This window comes from Orbilia oligospora (genome assembly GCF_000225545.1).
Source record: "Orbilia oligospora ATCC 24927 unplaced genomic scaffold scaffold00110, whole genome shotgun sequence".
Classification (NCBI taxonomy): domain Eukaryota; kingdom Fungi; phylum Ascomycota; class Orbiliomycetes; order Orbiliales; family Orbiliaceae; genus Orbilia; species Orbilia oligospora.
The window spans coordinates 771,488-789,471 of NW_011645667.1; the positions used below are offsets into that span (position 1 = coordinate 771,488).

At 44.0% G+C, this 17,984-nt stretch overlaps 8 protein-coding genes across 8 annotated transcripts; 5 read left to right on the forward strand and 3 right to left on the reverse strand.

Annotated features, from left to right (window-relative positions):
- Window positions 1-297: 297 nt before the first annotated feature.
- Window positions 298-2,421, forward strand: AOL_s00110g217 (uncharacterized protein; the record flags this gene model as incomplete). Its single annotated transcript, XM_011126907.1, has 3 exons — window positions 298-714; window positions 745-1,562; window positions 1,620-2,421. 3 exons carry the CDS (start codon window positions 298-300, stop codon window positions 2,419-2,421), a joined length of 2,037 nt encoding a protein of 678 aa, XP_011125209.1.
- A 965-nt stretch (window positions 2,422-3,386) lies between these two features.
- Window positions 3,387-4,372, forward strand: AOL_s00110g218 (uncharacterized protein; the record flags this gene model as incomplete). The annotated part of the gene is made up of 2 exons (XM_011126908.1): window positions 3,387-3,787; window positions 3,868-4,372. The coding sequence occupies 2 exons, from the start codon at window positions 3,387-3,389 to the stop codon at window positions 4,370-4,372; spliced, it is 906 nt and encodes a 301-aa protein (XP_011125210.1).
- An 803-nt stretch (window positions 4,373-5,175) lies between these two features.
- Window positions 5,176-5,552, forward strand: AOL_s00110g219 (uncharacterized protein; the record flags this gene model as incomplete). Its single annotated transcript, XM_011126909.1, has 2 exons — window positions 5,176-5,263; window positions 5,356-5,552. 2 exons carry the CDS (start codon window positions 5,176-5,178, stop codon window positions 5,550-5,552), a joined length of 285 nt encoding a protein of 94 aa, XP_011125211.1.
- A 423-nt stretch (window positions 5,553-5,975) lies between these two features.
- On the reverse strand, window positions 5,976-6,596 carry AOL_s00110g220 (uncharacterized protein; the record flags this gene model as incomplete). The annotated part of the gene is made up of 1 exon (XM_011126910.1): window positions 5,976-6,596. The coding sequence occupies one exon, from the start codon at window positions 6,594-6,596 to the stop codon at window positions 5,976-5,978; it is 621 nt and encodes a 206-aa protein (XP_011125212.1).
- Window positions 6,597-9,864: 3,268 nt separating this feature from the next.
- AOL_s00110g221 (uncharacterized protein) lies at window positions 9,865-10,540 on the forward strand (the record flags this gene model as incomplete). The annotated part of the gene is made up of 2 exons (XM_011126911.1): window positions 9,865-9,891; window positions 9,971-10,540. The coding sequence occupies 2 exons, from the start codon at window positions 9,865-9,867 to the stop codon at window positions 10,538-10,540; spliced, it is 597 nt and encodes a 198-aa protein (XP_011125213.1).
- A 1,023-nt stretch (window positions 10,541-11,563) lies between these two features.
- Window positions 11,564-13,472, forward strand: AOL_s00110g222 (uncharacterized protein; the record flags this gene model as incomplete). Its single annotated transcript, XM_011126912.1, has 6 exons — window positions 11,564-11,848; window positions 11,935-12,322; window positions 12,409-12,653; window positions 12,719-12,743; window positions 12,829-13,283; window positions 13,359-13,472. The coding sequence occupies 6 exons, from the start codon at window positions 11,564-11,566 to the stop codon at window positions 13,470-13,472; spliced, it is 1,512 nt and encodes a 503-aa protein (XP_011125214.1).
- A 138-nt stretch (window positions 13,473-13,610) lies between these two features.
- AOL_s00110g223 (uncharacterized protein) lies at window positions 13,611-15,638 on the reverse strand (the record flags this gene model as incomplete). The annotated part of the gene is made up of 1 exon (XM_011126913.1): window positions 13,611-15,638. The coding sequence occupies one exon, from the start codon at window positions 15,636-15,638 to the stop codon at window positions 13,611-13,613; it is 2,028 nt and encodes a 675-aa protein (XP_011125215.1).
- Window positions 15,639-16,063: 425 nt separating this feature from the next.
- Window positions 16,064-17,807, reverse strand: AOL_s00110g224 (uncharacterized protein; the record flags this gene model as incomplete). Its single annotated transcript, XM_011126914.1, has 3 exons — window positions 16,064-16,479; window positions 16,541-17,539; window positions 17,615-17,807. The coding sequence occupies 3 exons, from the start codon at window positions 17,805-17,807 to the stop codon at window positions 16,064-16,066; spliced, it is 1,608 nt and encodes a 535-aa protein (XP_011125216.1).
- Between the last annotated feature and the right edge of the window lie 177 nt (window positions 17,808-17,984).

Consider the following 17,984-nt stretch of genomic DNA (forward strand, 5'->3'; position numbering starts at 1 on the left):
TACCCTCACGCAACCAATATATCGTCAAACGACGAGTACGAATTATATTCCCGCGATATCTTCTATTAAAGGACGTCTATAAGTTTCCCTAGGCGGACGCTTTCATCAGAATATCTTGCCGGGCATTCAATGTCATTTTTTTCTTCCCCCCTTATCCTCACACCTACCTCAAGTTCTTCCTCTCTTCCTTAGTTTCTTTTGACGACAGCCTTAACTCATGTTTCCTACACCACTTCTCGTACGAAACTACCAATTCTTCCAACCAGATCTTGAGCTATTACTCCAAACGCGAACGAAATGACTTGGTCCGATTCCGAAGAGTCAATTATCCCTCGAGGGGATATACCTAATAGAAGAATCGAAGAGCTGCCAGATAGTTACGAAGAAAACGCGGCTGAGCAGCGGGGAGGATGGGGCGACCAAAACGATGATGATCAAGCTCCGGGGTGGGGTGAAACAGCAGGTGGATCTGGAGAAGTTTATGATGGTCAGCAGCAGGACAATTGGGGTGATGTTTCTCGGAACAGCAATTGGGAAGATAAATCTCACATTGAAGAAACGAAATCGATAGATGCCGTGGTAAATGGTGGAGACTCGTGGTTTGGTTCTCCTATGAAGGTTGACAAGAAAGAGAATTCTGGTGGGAAAAGAGCGAAGAAAGATGAAGGGTCGTTGGACAACTCTAAGAAGTCTGAAGATATCTTCTCTGCTGGAGTTAAATCATAGAACAACAACCATCGACAGCAATCACAGGAAGACCAATCTCTTGAAAATACTCCTTTCACACCTAAACCTTCTAACGATCCTCCTTTAACGCCTAAACCTGCTGAAGATCCTCAATCTGAGCCTTACGATTGGAGAAAGACTCCTGCTCTGCCTGTTCCTCGAAGAAGTGGTTCGTATAGCCTCCAAGCATACAAAGCTTCCTTAGAAGAGCATCTACACAGCAACGACTCTTCACAACAACTCCCACAAAAACCTTCATCTAGAAAACTTTCTCCTCAGCAACTTAACCTCTCCTCCACCTCATCACATCACTCCCACAGCTGTCCACGTCCTGCAAGTAAACCTTCATTACCGATCTTCTCTTACGGGAAACTTAAATCCCAAGAAGACAATTCACAGAAAGAGCAACGTGCCAGAGATATCTCACCGAAGCCTCGATCTCGAGCTGACTCAATTCATCAACCTCCACAGAGAGAAGAAACTATCCCAAAACCTCCCCCCTTGAAAGACGCGTCACGAAAACTTCCTTCCTCTAAAGCTTCCTCTCAGAAGTTTAACCCTCAAGAAGACCCATCAGGTAACCCAAAGCCTGCAAAAGCTTCTCCTCAGACCCAAGGTGATTCTTCACGTCAACCAAAATTTGAATTTATTAAGCCTTATTCTCAAACCATGTCTCCACCAAAAACATCGAAGATGGTCAAAGACCATTCGGAGCCCGAACATTCACGAAAGAATGAAAAGAGGCCAGCCAAGGAGTACAAGGGTGAAACGAGCAACCCATCACGACCTCCACCTATCACGCAGCAGCCGGTCGTGTCTGGAGATTCTTTTCTAAAGTAAGTATCCAACCACCCCTCCAGCTTCTGTAAAATCTATTCTAACATTCACTATAGTCTCCTCATATCCGGAAAGTTCTCCGATATGACAGTTGTCATCGGTAGCGGCAGAGAGAAGCGAATTTACAAGCTTCACAAGAACATTCTTTGCACTAAGTCCGAGTACTTCCAAGGTGCCGTTCAGAACCTCAACGATCCAAGCCGGGGGGAGCTTTGGATCCGTATCCGAGACCTCCTGCCCCCAATCTTCGACCTGGTCCTCGAATGGATCTACGGCGATGTTCTTGCCATCGAACGTCACCAACCACTCATTCTGGCCCTCTACCGAGCTGCCACCTTTCTCAAGATCCGTGGACTGAAGCTCCACATCGCCCGAAGCGTCAGCAAGATGCTTAAGGGCAAGCGCAAGTACGGGGCTGGAATCGACTTCGACGACTTCGAGGTCGTCCGTGGACTCTTCCGGTATGCGGAGTCCTCGGAGTACTTTTCCAGTCTCCGAAAGTGCACCGACGAGCTGGCGTTGCAGAACAATGTCCCAAAGGACATGCTTGCCGCCGAGCACGCGAAGAAGAGAGACGAGGAGGCCACCGACGCGAACACGAAGTTCTGGATGGCATTGTCGTTGAGCTACCAGTTAGCTCTCGACGCCACCGTTTGCTCGGGGTGCAGGGGGCGGGTGTCCACGAAGACCAGAAATGGTCTGGACAGGAAATGCTGTCATTGTGACAGCGAAGACGAGGGCTCCGGCCCATCTACACCACCACCACCACAACCACGACCGGACCCGAAGTCGGAGAAATCCGACAAGACACCACGTTCGGCCCGCAAGGGCAAAGATGTCGAGAAGAGGGGGTCTTAGAAAGACTTCCTCCGATTCGAGAAGAGTGGCCGCTAGGTGGTGAAAACCACCTAGCTTTGATGATAGGACCAGTACCAGCACCACCAACCCCTTGCCTTCCCTTCCCCTTCCCCTTCCCCTTCCCCTTCCCCCTTCCCCACCCATCATTATCCTGTCCCCCCTCCCCAACATGTACCTTAATATGACGCGAATGAAAAAGCTGGTGTAACCTGAAGATCAATTACCTTTTTTGTTTTTTTACGTTGTCCAATCGTTCTGTGAGACAGTTTCCATTCGCATGCTCGCCAAGGCCGGTGATCTTTAGCCATGTGAACTGTTAGGACGAACTCTACGACGGTAAACTTGAGCAATAGCTGACTACTAAAACTAAACCGTCCTCCCAAGCTCCAATTTTAGGACAATATAAAAGAACTGGCTGACAAATAGCCAAATTCGGATCTAAACTGTGGAGTAAGTTATTTGGTAGGATGGTAAATTTACTTATACAATCCCCGGTGGGGTAAAAATATCTACTATATGGTAAGTTTGAATGGGTGCAAATTGATGCTTACTATTTGCCGGATTAATTCATGAAATGGTAGGTCTTTTTTAGCTATGCTTGGAGTCTAACGAGGATTATGTTTAATCATAGCCTCCCTACCAGAATTGAACATTTGATAATCTTGACGGCTGCTTACGATTTTGAACATTTCATCCCCGGGGACGATTAAATATCTAAATATCGCTAGTTTTATATCTCCAATCTACCACTATATTTCGCTTTCCTCCTCATCTATCTTATATAACTTCGACCACTGTCCACATATACATCTCCCACCATCTAATATTCTAATTTCTATCTCGAACTGATATCTAGATATCTGCATAACTTAATCTAAATCCTACAAGTATTTAATATCCAAAAGGCCCCATACTCATAAGCTAATTATAAAATCAAAAAACCTTAGAAATTTTCGAACCCCACAATGCCGAATACCCCTACCCCCACCCAAGAACGTTTACAAAACAGCCACCCACGACAACCACCAAAACATCCCAATCCCCCAATCCCACGACCTCCAATCCCCAAAATCGCCCTACGCATCCCCCCTCCAGACCCCATAATCCGTCCTCACCATTCAATACTAAATAAAAAACACAATAAACACACAAACGAACCCCCCCAACAAATACCACTACAATTCCAAGACTTCACTCTCACATTCTTCCAAATAGGAAAAAATAAATCTCCCATACGCATCACCATCACCAAAATCCTCAAAATGGTACCAGTAGAAGGAAGAGCAGTTTGGGAATGTATTCTTCCAGACGGAGATGTCGCCGTGATTAAATACTGGGCTAAGACATATCTTAAAGCCTTTGAAGCGTATATTTTCCCCTAATTCCCCCTCCGTCGTAACCTGGATATATAACCAGTTAATATAATATAAATAATAATAAAAATAGATTCAAAAAAACACTCTACACCTACTACCTCTTCCCCACCGGTGCCCCCTTCCTCCCTTCCCTCCACAACTACGGCGAAATAACCCACCCAATCCCCCCCGGATACGCAATAATCCTCGAAAAACGTCCAGGAAAACTACTATCCCTTCGAAACCCCCACTCTAAATCCTCACTCCTAAACATAGAAAGGCATTTAAAACTTTTTTTTGGAATGTTAAAGGATAAAGGGTTTAAACACACGATGGTGTATTATGATAATCTACTTTGGGATGAAAAGAGTGATATGGTGACTGTGATGGGGTGGACTGGGTTGGATAGGTTGTGGAAGGGGGAGGAGGTTGATAAAAAGGGGGTTGAGAGGGGGTATGATAAGGAATTGTTTTTGAAGATGTGGACTGGGAAGATGATGTTTGTGGAGAAACCGGTGGATGTGATGGGTACGGGGTTTGTGGGGGTTGTTGTTAAGGAGGATGGGAAGAAGAAGAAGATGTGGTTACCGAGGTAGTTTTATTCTATTTAACGGTATATACTTAACCATAGAGGAAGTTATTGTTTTTTACAAATATAATAGAAAGATACGAAATAAAATATCCCATGCTATTTAAGATATATCAAAAGCCTTGAAGTCCTCAGGTTTATAGCCGAGTGGTCCCGTTATCAGTCTATACCTCAGCTCTCCTCCTAATAATAATCCCTAGCTCGTAACCAAACTGCAAAGGGACCAAAACTGACGACTCTAATAAAAACCAACACAAAAAATACAACAAATCAGCACCAACACATCTCGCTAAATATACCATTTCAAGACAGGCAACATCGACGGATTTGGAATAGTCCTCATATCCCAAAATGGACGAACGAGCTAAGCCAAAAAGCCGCATGAGGCTACGATAGCTGGAGACCCTTGTAAGACCCCGACGTCAATGGTTAGGATGGATTGGGTGGTTCGGGGGAGAGGTTTCTTTTTGAGACTTTTTTAGTCTGGTACTTCTTCTTCTTCGGTGAATTCACTTTTTTCTTTCACTTCACTTTTTTTTTGGATTTCGTTTTTGATATATATCTTGTCGGTGGAGTTATATTTCGGTTGGATTTGATACAGACGAAGAGACCGCTCTAGATTGTTGATATCTGATAGATCATTGGTATCAACTTTTAGATGCTTTAATTCTGAAGATATTTTTTTTCTTATTTTCGGGGGCGGGATTATAACATATCTCCGGAGGCTATAACCACCACCCATCCATCCATCATCTTCAACATCAAAACCAATACCCATCAACCCCTCCAATCCACCATTCAATTACAATCATGGGAATAACCCGTCTCTTCAGCTTCAGAAAAAGGAAGAACACAACCTCCACTATTCCTCCAGAAGTCGCGGCGGAACACGCTCGTGGTATGTACATACCCACCCTTCCTCTCTCCCCATCACCCTAAAAATTACATAGAATGAAGCTAATATTATATATTATTGTCGGAAAAAAAAAGACGAGAAGAAAAGAAATTATTACACAAACATCGAGGAGAATGTGAAATTCGAAGTATTGGTTTTGAACATGATGAAGGAGAAGGAAAGGGCTACTACTAGTGGGGGTTCTTCTTCTTGGGAGGAGGAGGATAGGAGACCGGTGACTGGGAGTTCGGGTGGTGGGTCTTCTTGGAGGTATGGAGATGATGGGAGATGATCTTGGAGGTTGTTTTCGAGGGAGAGGAGATTAGGGATATTATTCTTTTTTAGTAGTTTTTTTTGGTTAAGCTCTTATCTTCGTTATTTGGTATGTTAGGTACAGGGATTCTTTGAAGCTGTTGGCTTGGTATGGGGATCTTAAACCCGTAACTTATAACCCACCGGAGAGAAGCTTCATCTAGCATATTAACAAATCTCAACGTCTACAAAAACAAAAAGAAGAAAAAGGAGAAGAAGACACTATCGTACGCCAGTCTTTCCCACAAAATAAATACAAATTTTTAAAAAAGGGATATCTATCATGATAATTCCATCGTTCATTGCCCATAATTCATTCGACAAACCCCAAAACACCTCTATCCCCTCCCTTCCATCTATCATCTTCATCAAAAAAACCAGAAAGAAAGATAAACACCCTTAATTAAGCTTCATTATTGCAATTAGGGTTAATGATTCGAATCGTATACCCCCCCATCCTATCCTTCTTCTTTTCTTCCTTCTCATTCTCCTTACCATCACCATCACCACCTTCCTCCTCCTTATTATCCCCACCACCACCACCATTATTATTATTAGCCCCAATACTGCGAATCCTAGCCTCCATCTGACTCTCGATGAAATCGGCGTCCGGGCTGCGATAGACAACATTTGGAAGACGTGGGGCCGGTCGTCCTCCACCAATATTACCACTATTATTATTATTATTCATTCCATTTACGTCTGATGATGGAATGAACACCGAAGTAACGGATTTCATGGTTGTAGTAGTAGTAGTACTGTATTTTCTACCACTGCTTTTGGAGGTTTTTGAACGACGGGAGGCGGTGGTTGCGGAACGGGCGAGGGTTCCGAGGTGTTGGGCTCCTGTGACTGTCTTTTGGGAGACTTTGCGGGAGAGGGTTGTGATGTAGGATTTTATTGATTTTTTGGGGGGAGTGGTGGGGGGTTGGTCTGTGAGGGTGATAATTAGACCATGGGGGACTTTTTGATGATGGTGGTGATCATTATGATTGGAGAGAGTGAAATTATAATTACCGTCCATCTTGAGTGTCTATGGGATTATTTCTTGGAGTGGACACCGAAAGTATTGGATTGGAAGGATTGGTTGGTTGATTGGTTGATTGTGGTGGTAATGTTGTTTGGTCGATGGTAAAGGGAGGAAGGTTGGTGATGTTTGGTATTGATATAGATATTGGTATTGGTATTGATATGGTTGTATCAACAGTAGTAGTAGTTGCAGGTGTTGTAGATGTCGTCGACTGTGCCATTTGTTACGCCTGCGACGGATTTTGGAAATATCCACGGGATTCGAATGATACGACTTTTTTATCCGCTTTAACAACGGTATTTTGGTTTTAAAGGAGTAGAGGGGTATTTCCATAATGAATTTTTGGGTATTTTTTTCTTGAGATTATGATGTTTGTAAAAGGTGTTTTCGCCGGTCCTTTGTGCTGGTTGCAATTCGTCTATTATATATAGTTGGAACGGTGATATACGTACAATTGAACGAATAATTAGAAAATAGAAGGATAGAAGATTCTGACGATAATGATATCCGCTTTTGCTCCTGCCGGGGTATTTTCGCAGTTTAAATACGCAGGTACTTAATATAATCCTACGCATATGAGTTACCGGTTGGACTTCGAGACGACGGCATCTTCCGGCCCAATGTTTTTTTTTAATTTTCCAACAATTTCTCAACAAAAAAACGTCAAGGCGTTCACATGTGAATTCTCGGATGCAGTGTTACATAATATAGATCTAGATATAAGTCCTTAAAAAGTACTGGTGAATTGAAATTTGTAGTCAGAAGGTATCTATTATAATATTTTAAAGAGTTTGAGAATATTCAAATAATTGATCATGCGGTATAGTAGTGTCTATAAAAGAGTAGACGTATTCCACTTGTCTTAAATATAGTCTCGTTTATCCGTTTCTAGCTCGTGAATTCTGGGTAAGACGAGTATACTAGGGCCCACATGGGCTTCCCATAGGTTCGGTCGATTCTGGAACAGTTGATTCAGGTACGATCTGTGCTATATAATAGGTGGAAGTAGATGTCGATGTCTCTGTTCGGTCCGTATTCGGTAAAGTATTGAATATTGAATTTGAGACCTGGTCGATCTTACTTCTCTTCCTTCGTCTGAACTCAGTTCTCGAAATCATGACGAGGGATCCCGGCTGTTTTGGCCGGTAGGGTTTATAGGCCCTTGTAGTTTCGACGTTGCTGTTGTGCCTGTGATATATTTCAATAATCGGAAGGAAGTTAGTAGCCCCTATTTGTATCCTCATCGGGCGGTCGATTGCTTGATTATATATGAAGTGATTGTGACTTTACTGTACCAAAATCGGTTTCTGCGACTCATTGTTGATATGGTGAGCAGTTCTGTTGAGATCGAGTAAAATACACCGAGCCATAAACAAATAAACATGTTTGATTGACTCCAATCCATCCATCACACATCAAAACCCATCACCACGCACTCGCCCCCCACCAACCTCTACCATCTACCATCACACACACAATCTACTCCGAATCATCAAGAAGAGTCTCATCAAACCATCTATCCCCACTCCCTCCGCGGGAAAGCCACCTCGCTATAACTTCATTCCGTCTAACCTGTCTCTTCCAGCGTTCTCTATCTTCTTCTTCATCACCCGTTTGGTCCAGTCCTTCGCAAGGTATGCAGACTTTTCTGAGACTGCTGACTCTGTATAAGTCACAATAGCAGGCGTCGGAGACGGAGGGTCGGGGGTAGGGGTGGGTACACTTGAATGGTTGGGAGTTTTGGTAAGTCACTATGGGCTTGTTTGTAAAGAAACGGTACTTACCTGGCAGTAGTAGATTGTCCAGCACATTTTGGGGTTGGCTATACTACCAAAGTCTGGTTTATGGTTGAGTTTTCGGAGGCTAACGATATCGATGATGTTTTTAGGGCTTCGGTAGCTATCCTCCTAATGTTTTTTTTTATACAGGACCAAAGATCTACCTTCAATCAGGAAGTCTCTTCGTCGATGAAAAAATGGGCCCGAACTCCGGTTCGGTGCCCTTGACGTATAAACAGTAATTTGCCTCGAAAGCTCATATACGTTAGAATGAAGCTAATTCCTTAGTCTTAGGCACAGGCAGATCTTCAGACAGTATATGCGAGAGCAAGATCCTGTCGAAACGTGCTTCGGGTGGTACGGGACTACACCGATTAATCTGTTGGCACTGGCGGTGGTGGCGGCGTCGATAACATGATAGGGGCTATCGGCCCCGTTTCAGGGTTGACAGACCTCCTGGGTCTGAGACTTTGAAACTATATTGACCTCCGGGTCTGTACGGCACCCTCGGATTTCAGAATCCGGGGTGCCTGTGCCCTAGTCTTATGGTGCAATGGGCCGTGTATGCCCTGGTTAGTACTCCTCGCCAGAATTAGTTCGAGGGTTCCTTTCTTCGATATAGGGAGGGTGTGAAACTGACGTTTTGATTGTTGATATTACATAGGGACGCCACACAATACCATCGTACACTTCGTACGTGGTAATCCGAAATTTGTTTCAGGAGGAATACTTCTCCGAAGAGAGAAGATTGTACGGGGGTATTATATACCCCACGTACGGGAGGGACAACAATGATGTTTACATCATTAACCCACGGCGATATAGCTGAAAAGCTACGCCGTTGGGTTTCGTCCCATCTTGCAACCCCGGGATCCATGTGGCGCCTGGGGATACACGAGGCCCTGTACAGATGTATCTGGAACAGGTAGGTTATCGCTTTCTTAAAATTTTTGAATTCCTTCAAAGCATCTCTCGTGAAAGATCGTTTTTCAGATTTTTCTTTCAACTTTATTCCCCGAGACCTTTTCCCCAAATCCTTTTATCCTCACCCTCACTACTCCATTGTCGCATGTGTTAATAATTACCATTTACGTGATTCACATTACAGGTAAATTTCTCTCTCGGTTATTATTCGTCATAGCTCACTGCGCTGGCCATCTTTTTTACTCGACTTAAATTGGTTACACACAATGTGATGTGTTCTCGCTAACCCGGCTGGTGATAACCTACAGGGTTCTCATATCGAGGATCGAAGCAACCCACCAGGCAGCTTCCCGTCGTCCATTGCAATCGCGATACCAGAGTCTGCGAGACTAACCATCTCGTATCCACCCTGGTCGACCAGATACATGTAAGTAAGAAATTATTCACATATCTACTACTACGTGCCTCAGCTAATGTATGTACGTTGCTGCAAGCCATAGAAACGCGGCTTCGCGTGAAGTTGACTCGGGGCCAAATCAAAGGCCCAAAAGACTCACAAAATGTGCTGGAACATCCACATTGGCCGAGTAAGTTGTTTGACCTGATCAAAGCTACTACTGAGCTGTATCTTAGCATATAGACTAACATATAAATAAATCCACCCAGTGTTCCCACCCAGAGCCGAGGCCAGACCTCATCGCAAGCCCAGAAACATGTAGATGTAACCGCTACATCACCACCTGGGACACCACTTCCCCATGCACACCCTGCAACGACTTCCTAATCGAGTCCTCAATCTCCCAGGCCGAATTCATCGACCTCCAACTCTACAATCGTAACGTCACACATTTCCTCCAAGCTACCAAGGAATTTGACGTTGAATACGACGACCTGCCAGTCAACGTCGGTCAGTGGGCTGGTTTACCAAACCATATCAGGTTCACTGTAAACGGCCAGGGAACTTTGATCGAAGGGATTGGACTTGAGAATCATATGCTTGGTGCTGCTCCTTCTTCATATTCCTCCTCTCTTCTTCCTGATGGAGATGATGGAGCTGTTGTCCCCGACGAAGGGGATTTGTCGGATTCCAACTCAACACTTGTTGGGAGCGGTAGCTCTGCTGGTAGTGAAGTGGACCATAATGAGGTTCTTGGCGGGTTTTTGGATGGTTTTTTGCCCGTGATTCGAGAAGAAGAAGAAGAAGAAGAAGAAGAAGTTGAGAGTGCTGTTGGTTGATACTGAAGGGATTGGAGTGGAACAGGCCGTATTGTAGCTGGGCTATTGTTTTGGTTTTAGAACATGTATTTAATACAACATCGATCTTAGTCAGTCTTGTAACCAAACTTTGTACATCTTAGCTATGTTGGTTTCAACTACTGGCTCTTGTTATCAGACCCTTTTGATGTATTTGTAGTTAGGGGTCTAGATCTTATGTCAAATAGACATCGTACTCATTAAATTCTGTAGCTTCCGATGAAAGTTGAAATAGCTTCTGCTTCTCAACCCAACGAACTCCAGAGGGGTTGCATGAGTGACATATACATACACAGTATCTTACGTAATATTACGAATGAAAACCCAAACCCCCCGAGTAAGAGGATTTAAACTCCGAAATTAATTTAAGCTGCGGGGCGTTTTAGAGGAATGTGGAATGGCCTCGATGACGAGTAGATTTTACCACCAGTAAATCAACACAATAATAGTACATTCAACCTTATCCACGATAATACAATCGATAACAATGTGGGCCTTACCCCGTCCCACCCCGCATTCCAAGAAAAGAAAGGAAGGAAGAAAGAAGAAAAAGGGCATCGGACCGAAGCTGGCTGGCTGTTTTGTTTTTTTTCTAATAAATTACCAATCATACGGTGTATATTTCACAGCAAAAGTTAACTTTAAAAGGATGTTGGACTAAACTACTCTCGATCTAGCCTTTTTTTAGGACGCGGGGAATACCCACCCTTTTCGATTCTCTCCCCGCACTTTCCCAGGAATCTGGGGATGGTTTTACAAGGGAGTTGTTTTGGAGGTTATATTTACCCCGGGGATTTCCATGGGATAGCTAATGTAGGAATAAAATGCATCTTTTCGATTCCCTTCTCTGTTGAAGTGTAAATATCTTTGCTTTGGACGGAAGGGATTATTATAAAGTATATATTTAAAAAAAAGAGACAGAGAGAAAGAGAGAAAGAGAGATAAATTTCTTGATCACCTACTTATTCAACTGGTTTAACCAACAAAACAACAAACAAACAAACCATGGCTCTAATCCTAATCCTCCTCACCGTAGCACCTCTGCTTGGACTCCTACAACTGTTATATACAAGATACAAACCATATCTCCGTAGAATACCCGGTCCCTTCGTCGCCTCCTTCACAAACGCATACAGGTTGAAAGCAAACCTAGGCTGGAGACCAGATATCGTCCACCAAGACCTTCACAATAAATATGGAGACTTGGTCAGGATCGGGCCGAATTGCGTATCCGTCGGGGCTGCGAGTGAGGTTAAGACGATATATGGGATTACTAGGTTATTTCAGAAGGTTTGTATTCAATCTTTATTTCTTTCTATGTTTATGACCTAGGCAGGGGCTAATATAAAGTTATATATGAATGAAAAAATATATAGTCAAAATTCTATCCCGTAACCCGCCCCATGGCCAACGGAAAAGAAGTATTAGGAGTATTCGACGTAACCTCCGAAGAACTGCACAAGAACCTAAAACGTCCGATCGGACACGCATACGCCATGAGTACTCTCCTAGACTACGAACCCTACGTCGATAGTACAGTAAAAGTCTTTCAACAAAGACTGGAAGAATTGTATGTTGATAAAACCGGCAAGGAATGTGATTTGGGAGAATGGTTACATTGGACTGCGTTTGATGTTGTAGGGGAGATGACATTTAGTAGACGGTTAGGGTTTTTGGAACAAGGCAGGGATGTGGATGGGGTTATTGAGGGGACGCAGTCGCAGTTGGATTATTTGGCTGTTATTGGGCAGATGCCGTTTCTTGGTGAGTTCCTCTTTTTTCTATTAACTACTTAAGTACTTACTTGATTAAGATACTTATACTAAACTGGGTTTTTTTATTATTATTAGATCACTTCCTGATGAAGAACCCATTGAGGATATGGTGGAAAGGAAATCCAACTTCTCCGGTTACTAGCTTTGCATTGAATTGTATGCAGCAGAGGCTTCAGGAAAAGGAAAAGGGGGATAATAGCCAGCGAAAGGATTTCTTGTCGAAGTTTTTGGATGCCGCGGATAAATATGAGGGGAAGATTCCGAGAGAGCAGGTTATCGGATGGGCTGCTGCTAATGTATTTGCGGGAAGTGATACGACGGTATGTATAAATCTTATTACTCTATCAAAGAAGACGGTGAAGGCTAAATATTCTGATATGTACAGGCAATCTCGTTACGCGCTATTATGCGTAAGTCACCATTCTCGGAGCATCTTCTGCTTCCTTAAACCCCAGATATGCATGCTAACAGATGAAAATAATAATAATAATACAGACAACCTCATGAAATTCCCCGCAGCACTCCACGCACTACGCACAGAACTATCAGCAGCCGGCCTCTCCCCCTCCACGATCCCCAAATATTCCCAAACAAATTCCCTCCCATACCTCAGCGCCATAATCAAAGAATCCCTCCGTCTCCACCCAGCAGTCGGTATCCTTCTCGAACGTATCGTCCCAGCAGGCGGTGTAACCCTCTGCGGTGAGTTCCTTCCTGAAGGAACAATCGTCGGTTGTAACCCATGGGTCATCCACCACGACAAAAGAGTCTACGGCGCGGATGCAGAGTTTTTCAGACCGGAACGGTGGATCGAAGCTAGTGAAGAGCAAAAGGCGGATATGGAAAGGTCGTATTTGGTGTTTGGGAGTGGGAAGAGGACTTGTATTGGGAAGAATATTAGTCTTTTGGAGATTTATAAGATTGTACCGTGGTTGGTTATGCGGTATGATGTAAGTTTTTATTCGCTTCTTTCTTCTCATCTAACTAGTGGTATTGTTTTACTGACTTTTTTCTTTTTATGATAGTTTGAACTTGTACGGCCGGATGAGGGGCTTAAGCTCCATAATTCGTGGTTTGTGGGACAGACGGGGTTGGATGTTTATATCACAAGTAGGAATGGAGCGGATTGTGCTGTGTAGAAGCCTATATAATGATATTCCGACATGCATTTCTTTTTTATAAATTGTTCGTTTTGAGCGCTGTACGATTACAAGAAATTACGAAATCATCCCATCAAACTAAGTACCTATATATACACTTTTCAGCCGTCAATTTAATCAACTATTGGGTGAGTTCTGCGGCCCAGGAACTTCTTCCATAATCCTATTATCTTCAATACTTTGTCTCCGCGGCCTACGATTAGTCGATGAAAACGACGGCTCTATCAAGTCCTCCATACCCTCTCTCCTCAAAGGCGGTATCTGAAACCCTCTCCTCTGAGATGAAGTAGACGCAAACGGAGTTCTATCATACCCAAAGGGATTCTGAAGAGTCCTTAGTCGAGCGCTCATATCCATCGTATCTCTTAAAGATGGTTCTGCACGGTCCGAATGAACTTCTCGTTCTATGTTGCCGTCGTTGTTATTATTATTATATATCATAGGAGCCATCATATTTCCCCTTTGAAATCTTCGTTCTTCGACTTCTGCTTCTTGTTGGGGTAGGCGGTTTTGACGGTTTAGAAGTTCGGATTGGAGGGGTTGGAAGGCTTGGAGGGAGGTGCGGAGAAGTTGCCAGTCGGAGACGCTTTGTGATAATTGGGAGGTATCGTCGTTGGGGGGTTGTTCTTCTTCTTCTTCCATTTGGTTAAGCATCCTTTCCCTTCGTTCTTCCTGTTGCATTGTAGATTCATTATTGTTATCTTCGTCGTTGATTTGATTTTCTTGAGTTTCCACTTGTTGTTCTTCTTCTTCGATCTGCATATGACCTGGGTTTCGTATCTGGTCTTCGTTAGGGATTTCTTCTTCGAGAGTTATTGTTCCACGTACTTCCTCTCCTAGTTCAGCTATGGGACGCTTGTCAGCCCATAGTTCTCCTAACGGCCTCGAATCATCCCTCGAACCAGTTTCTAGGAGCTGAGATATCTCGGAGTCATTAGGTTCTTCCTCGTCAGATAGAAATTTCCGAAACTCTTCGTTTATGTTAGTATCTTCAATTTCTTCTTCCGGTTCTTTTTCAATCTCTTCCATTACCAAAACGTCCCTATCGTCGACAGCTGCTTCATTATCAGGTTTGATCTGGTCGATAGTTCCCATCCGCTGCGGTATTTCTTCGATCACAAAGAACTCTCTTCCGTCTATACTACCCAGACCTTCGTAATACACCGCTTTTGGTAGTATATCCTGTGGTATTGTCGGGAATTCCAGTGACACGGAATCATATATCGGTTTATAACTCTCCCTATGAGTTTCATACGAGAAATTCGATTTTGGATCCGAAGGATCATGTAAAGGACCCTTCAGCAGTTTATTCCCCGACTTGACCTTCTTCTTCTTCTTTTTCGTCCCTTCTACCTCCTGTCTCGGTGCCCCGCCGTCATCATCACCAGATGGCAGCGTTCTCACCAATTCATCAAAATACTCCGTCACAACATCCGGTATCTCCTCCGCCCCAGGCCTCAAAACCCGTTCAACAAGATCCCTCAAATAAACATACCGTCTTCTATCCGGCGGCGGCGGTAAAGTCTCCATAAAATCCCTCCCCTCATGAACTTTAACCACAGAATCCGGTATCCAAACCCTCCGCAACGGCACCTTCCTAACCTCCGGATCCCCCTCCCAAATCACAACCCCATTTTCCCCATAATCCGGAATACCAGCCAGTAATCCCCCCTCACCATGTTCCTTTTCAATATCAACCGATCTCCAAGATCCAGCTAACCACCTAACCCCAAGTTTCATCAAATCCACGGTATTAATTCCATAAGGATCAAACGCATCGAATTTAATAACCATAAACGGTACCTCCAAGAAATGATACGCTAGTTTCCCCACTCCTTTGCCACAGTCGTCGCTGTGGTAGAGTGCTACACCGGTGACGGTGGGTTGATCGATGTTGTTACGGACGGTGAAGGATTGGATGTAGCCGTCGCCGTATTTTGTGTTTGTGGCGTAACAGGTGTTTGGGAGGTAGGTTGTTAAGGGACGGGCGTCCATTATGTAGTTCCAGGATTTGAACCAGTTTGGACGGTTGAGACGGGTGGTCATGACGTAGTATGCTGTTGTTGGGGGAGGGAGCAGGGAGGTTGTCAGGAGGAGGAGGAGGGGGGGGAGGTGCCATGGGGGGTGGGGGAGGGGGTGATGCATTTGGGGTATATTGGGGTTGGCCGGTAAGTATGTATACTACGGGTTGTAATTTTGGAATTTGTTTGTATGGTAGACTCGACTTGTCGTCGGATGTCTAATAGAAAATTAATAAGTATTGTATATGATAGACATTAATCAGGTAGGAATGAAGTATAAGGAATTTAAACTACTCATAAGGTCTCGTGGTCTCGCACTACAGACGCCTAAGGAACATGGCATAGAAACTACGGCGGTGCATGAGCGTGGTTGAGCGAATTTATTCCATATCATTAAAACAGCCTCGTGATATTAACTACTACCTGAAGTACCTACATATTCAAAACAAAAGAACACACATCCAAAGCATACCAAATTTCTCCTGTAAAACTTCCATGAATAAAACCCATCAAACCAGCCAAAAGAAAATGCAAAATGAAATATATAATTCAGTCGTCTCTGCCTTGAATATCAATAACAACGGGATCATCACTAGCCTTCTTCCTCAAAACAAACCCAATCGCTCCTTTCCCTCCCATCCCTCCAACCGTTTCCTTAACTTGTCGGAATATCGAAGTTAATCTCTTCAATAATTCTTTATTATCATCCGCCCATTTCGACAGTCCTGCGGTGATATCTTCTTTCGATGTCTCTCTTTCTGAGAAGACACCTCGGGTGTGATATGCCACGAATACGTTTCGAGTTTGACTGAAAAATAGTTGTGTATGTAACCTTTCACGGTTGAGACCTGTGTGTTTACCCCGGGTTTTCACTTGAAGGATTTTTTCTCCGGGGAAGACGGCGTTCGGGGTTGGGATTATGTCCATGGGGATTTTCGGTAGGCTTACGACGTCGGGGTTGGTATCTATTTGAGTAAGCGTTAGTACTAGGTATAAACAGTTGGAAATAATTTTGATGCGACTGACTTTGAGAAGCTGTCAACTTGAGCTTCGAAAGTAACTTCTCGTTACTCGGTCGTTCCGTCTTAACGGATAGCGTTTTAAACGCATCCAAAAGATCGAAAGTATCCGTCGTCGGCGACTCACAAAGCGTTCGATCAGGATCATCATCCTCATCTTCATCACTACCCTCCGACTGCGTATCAGACCCCTCAAGGTCATGAATTGCATCCTGAGAAATCCACTTAACAAACTCCTCCTTCGTCATATCACACGCATCAGCATGATACCTAACCAACAACTTCATCCCAAACAACCTATACTCCACCAAACAATGATACCCCGTAACATCATTCGCCCCCTTCTGAAAAACCCTCCCATCCTCAACCGATAAAAACTGTCTCGTCTCCGTAAGAAACGAATGTCCAAATCCTCTAAAGTCGATTTGCGAAATAACTACTTCTTCGTTCTTAGCTTCCCATCTCGTCATTACCAATGTTTTGTTCGGCGAACTTTCATCGTAGATGTATTTCCCTGTATCGTTATCATACCCTGAAACGACATCGATATCGATACGAGTAGTCTCTGCTCGTCTGTCCATACTTTCTATACCCATCCCCTGTCTAGCACCAAGTTGTTGAAAAAAAGGATGAGCCCCACGATTACCACCTCTTCCTCTCCCTCTCCCCCTCCACCCCCCACCCCCTCTATCCCTCCTAGCAGCAGCAGCTTCAATAGAAGGTGCCCGCCACGGTGTAGAAGTAGCAGGTGTTACAGCGTCTTTAGTCCCGACTAAAGATAACTCAATCAATTCAAAGAGTTTGATCAAGTTATTCCGATCGGTGACGACATCGTAATCGGTGATTTTAAAATCCCTTTTATACGCATGACAAGCGGCAAGACCGGGGATTAAACCGGAGTTACCTTTCATTCTTGAAGCGTTTTGGTCGATGAAGTGGTGTCCCGTGTCGGCTTCTAGTTTTATGGGTGGTTTGCCTTTTGGGAAATGTAGGATTGGCGGGGCGCCTATTTTAAAATTCAATTTTACGTATATATGTTAGTAGTTTGGGAAGGAAGAGTTATATTGGGAGATTTGATTACCGGGTACTTGGATTGTTGGAACGTTATAGTCGGTTTCATGTTCTGCGAGCCAGTTGTAGGATGATACGGTTTTTATATCTTCGACTATGGGGGTGTCTCTGGTGAGGTCGCTGGGGGCCCTCACGCTGCTTACGAGGATTGTGGTGGTGGCCTCTTTTAGACCGTCTTTGATGTTTCTTGGGACGGTAAACATGGTGAAGCTTGCGGACTGGGATTGTAGGTAGATCTGGGGTATTTGACAGAATGGTATAGTTTGTGGCTAATACCAATACCTGGGGTCTTGGTCGTCGATAGATTAGAAGCCTAGTTTGTGGCTATAAGATGGAAACTGGGGCCGGGTCAGTAGCGGTAGTATATCCTAATACTCCAG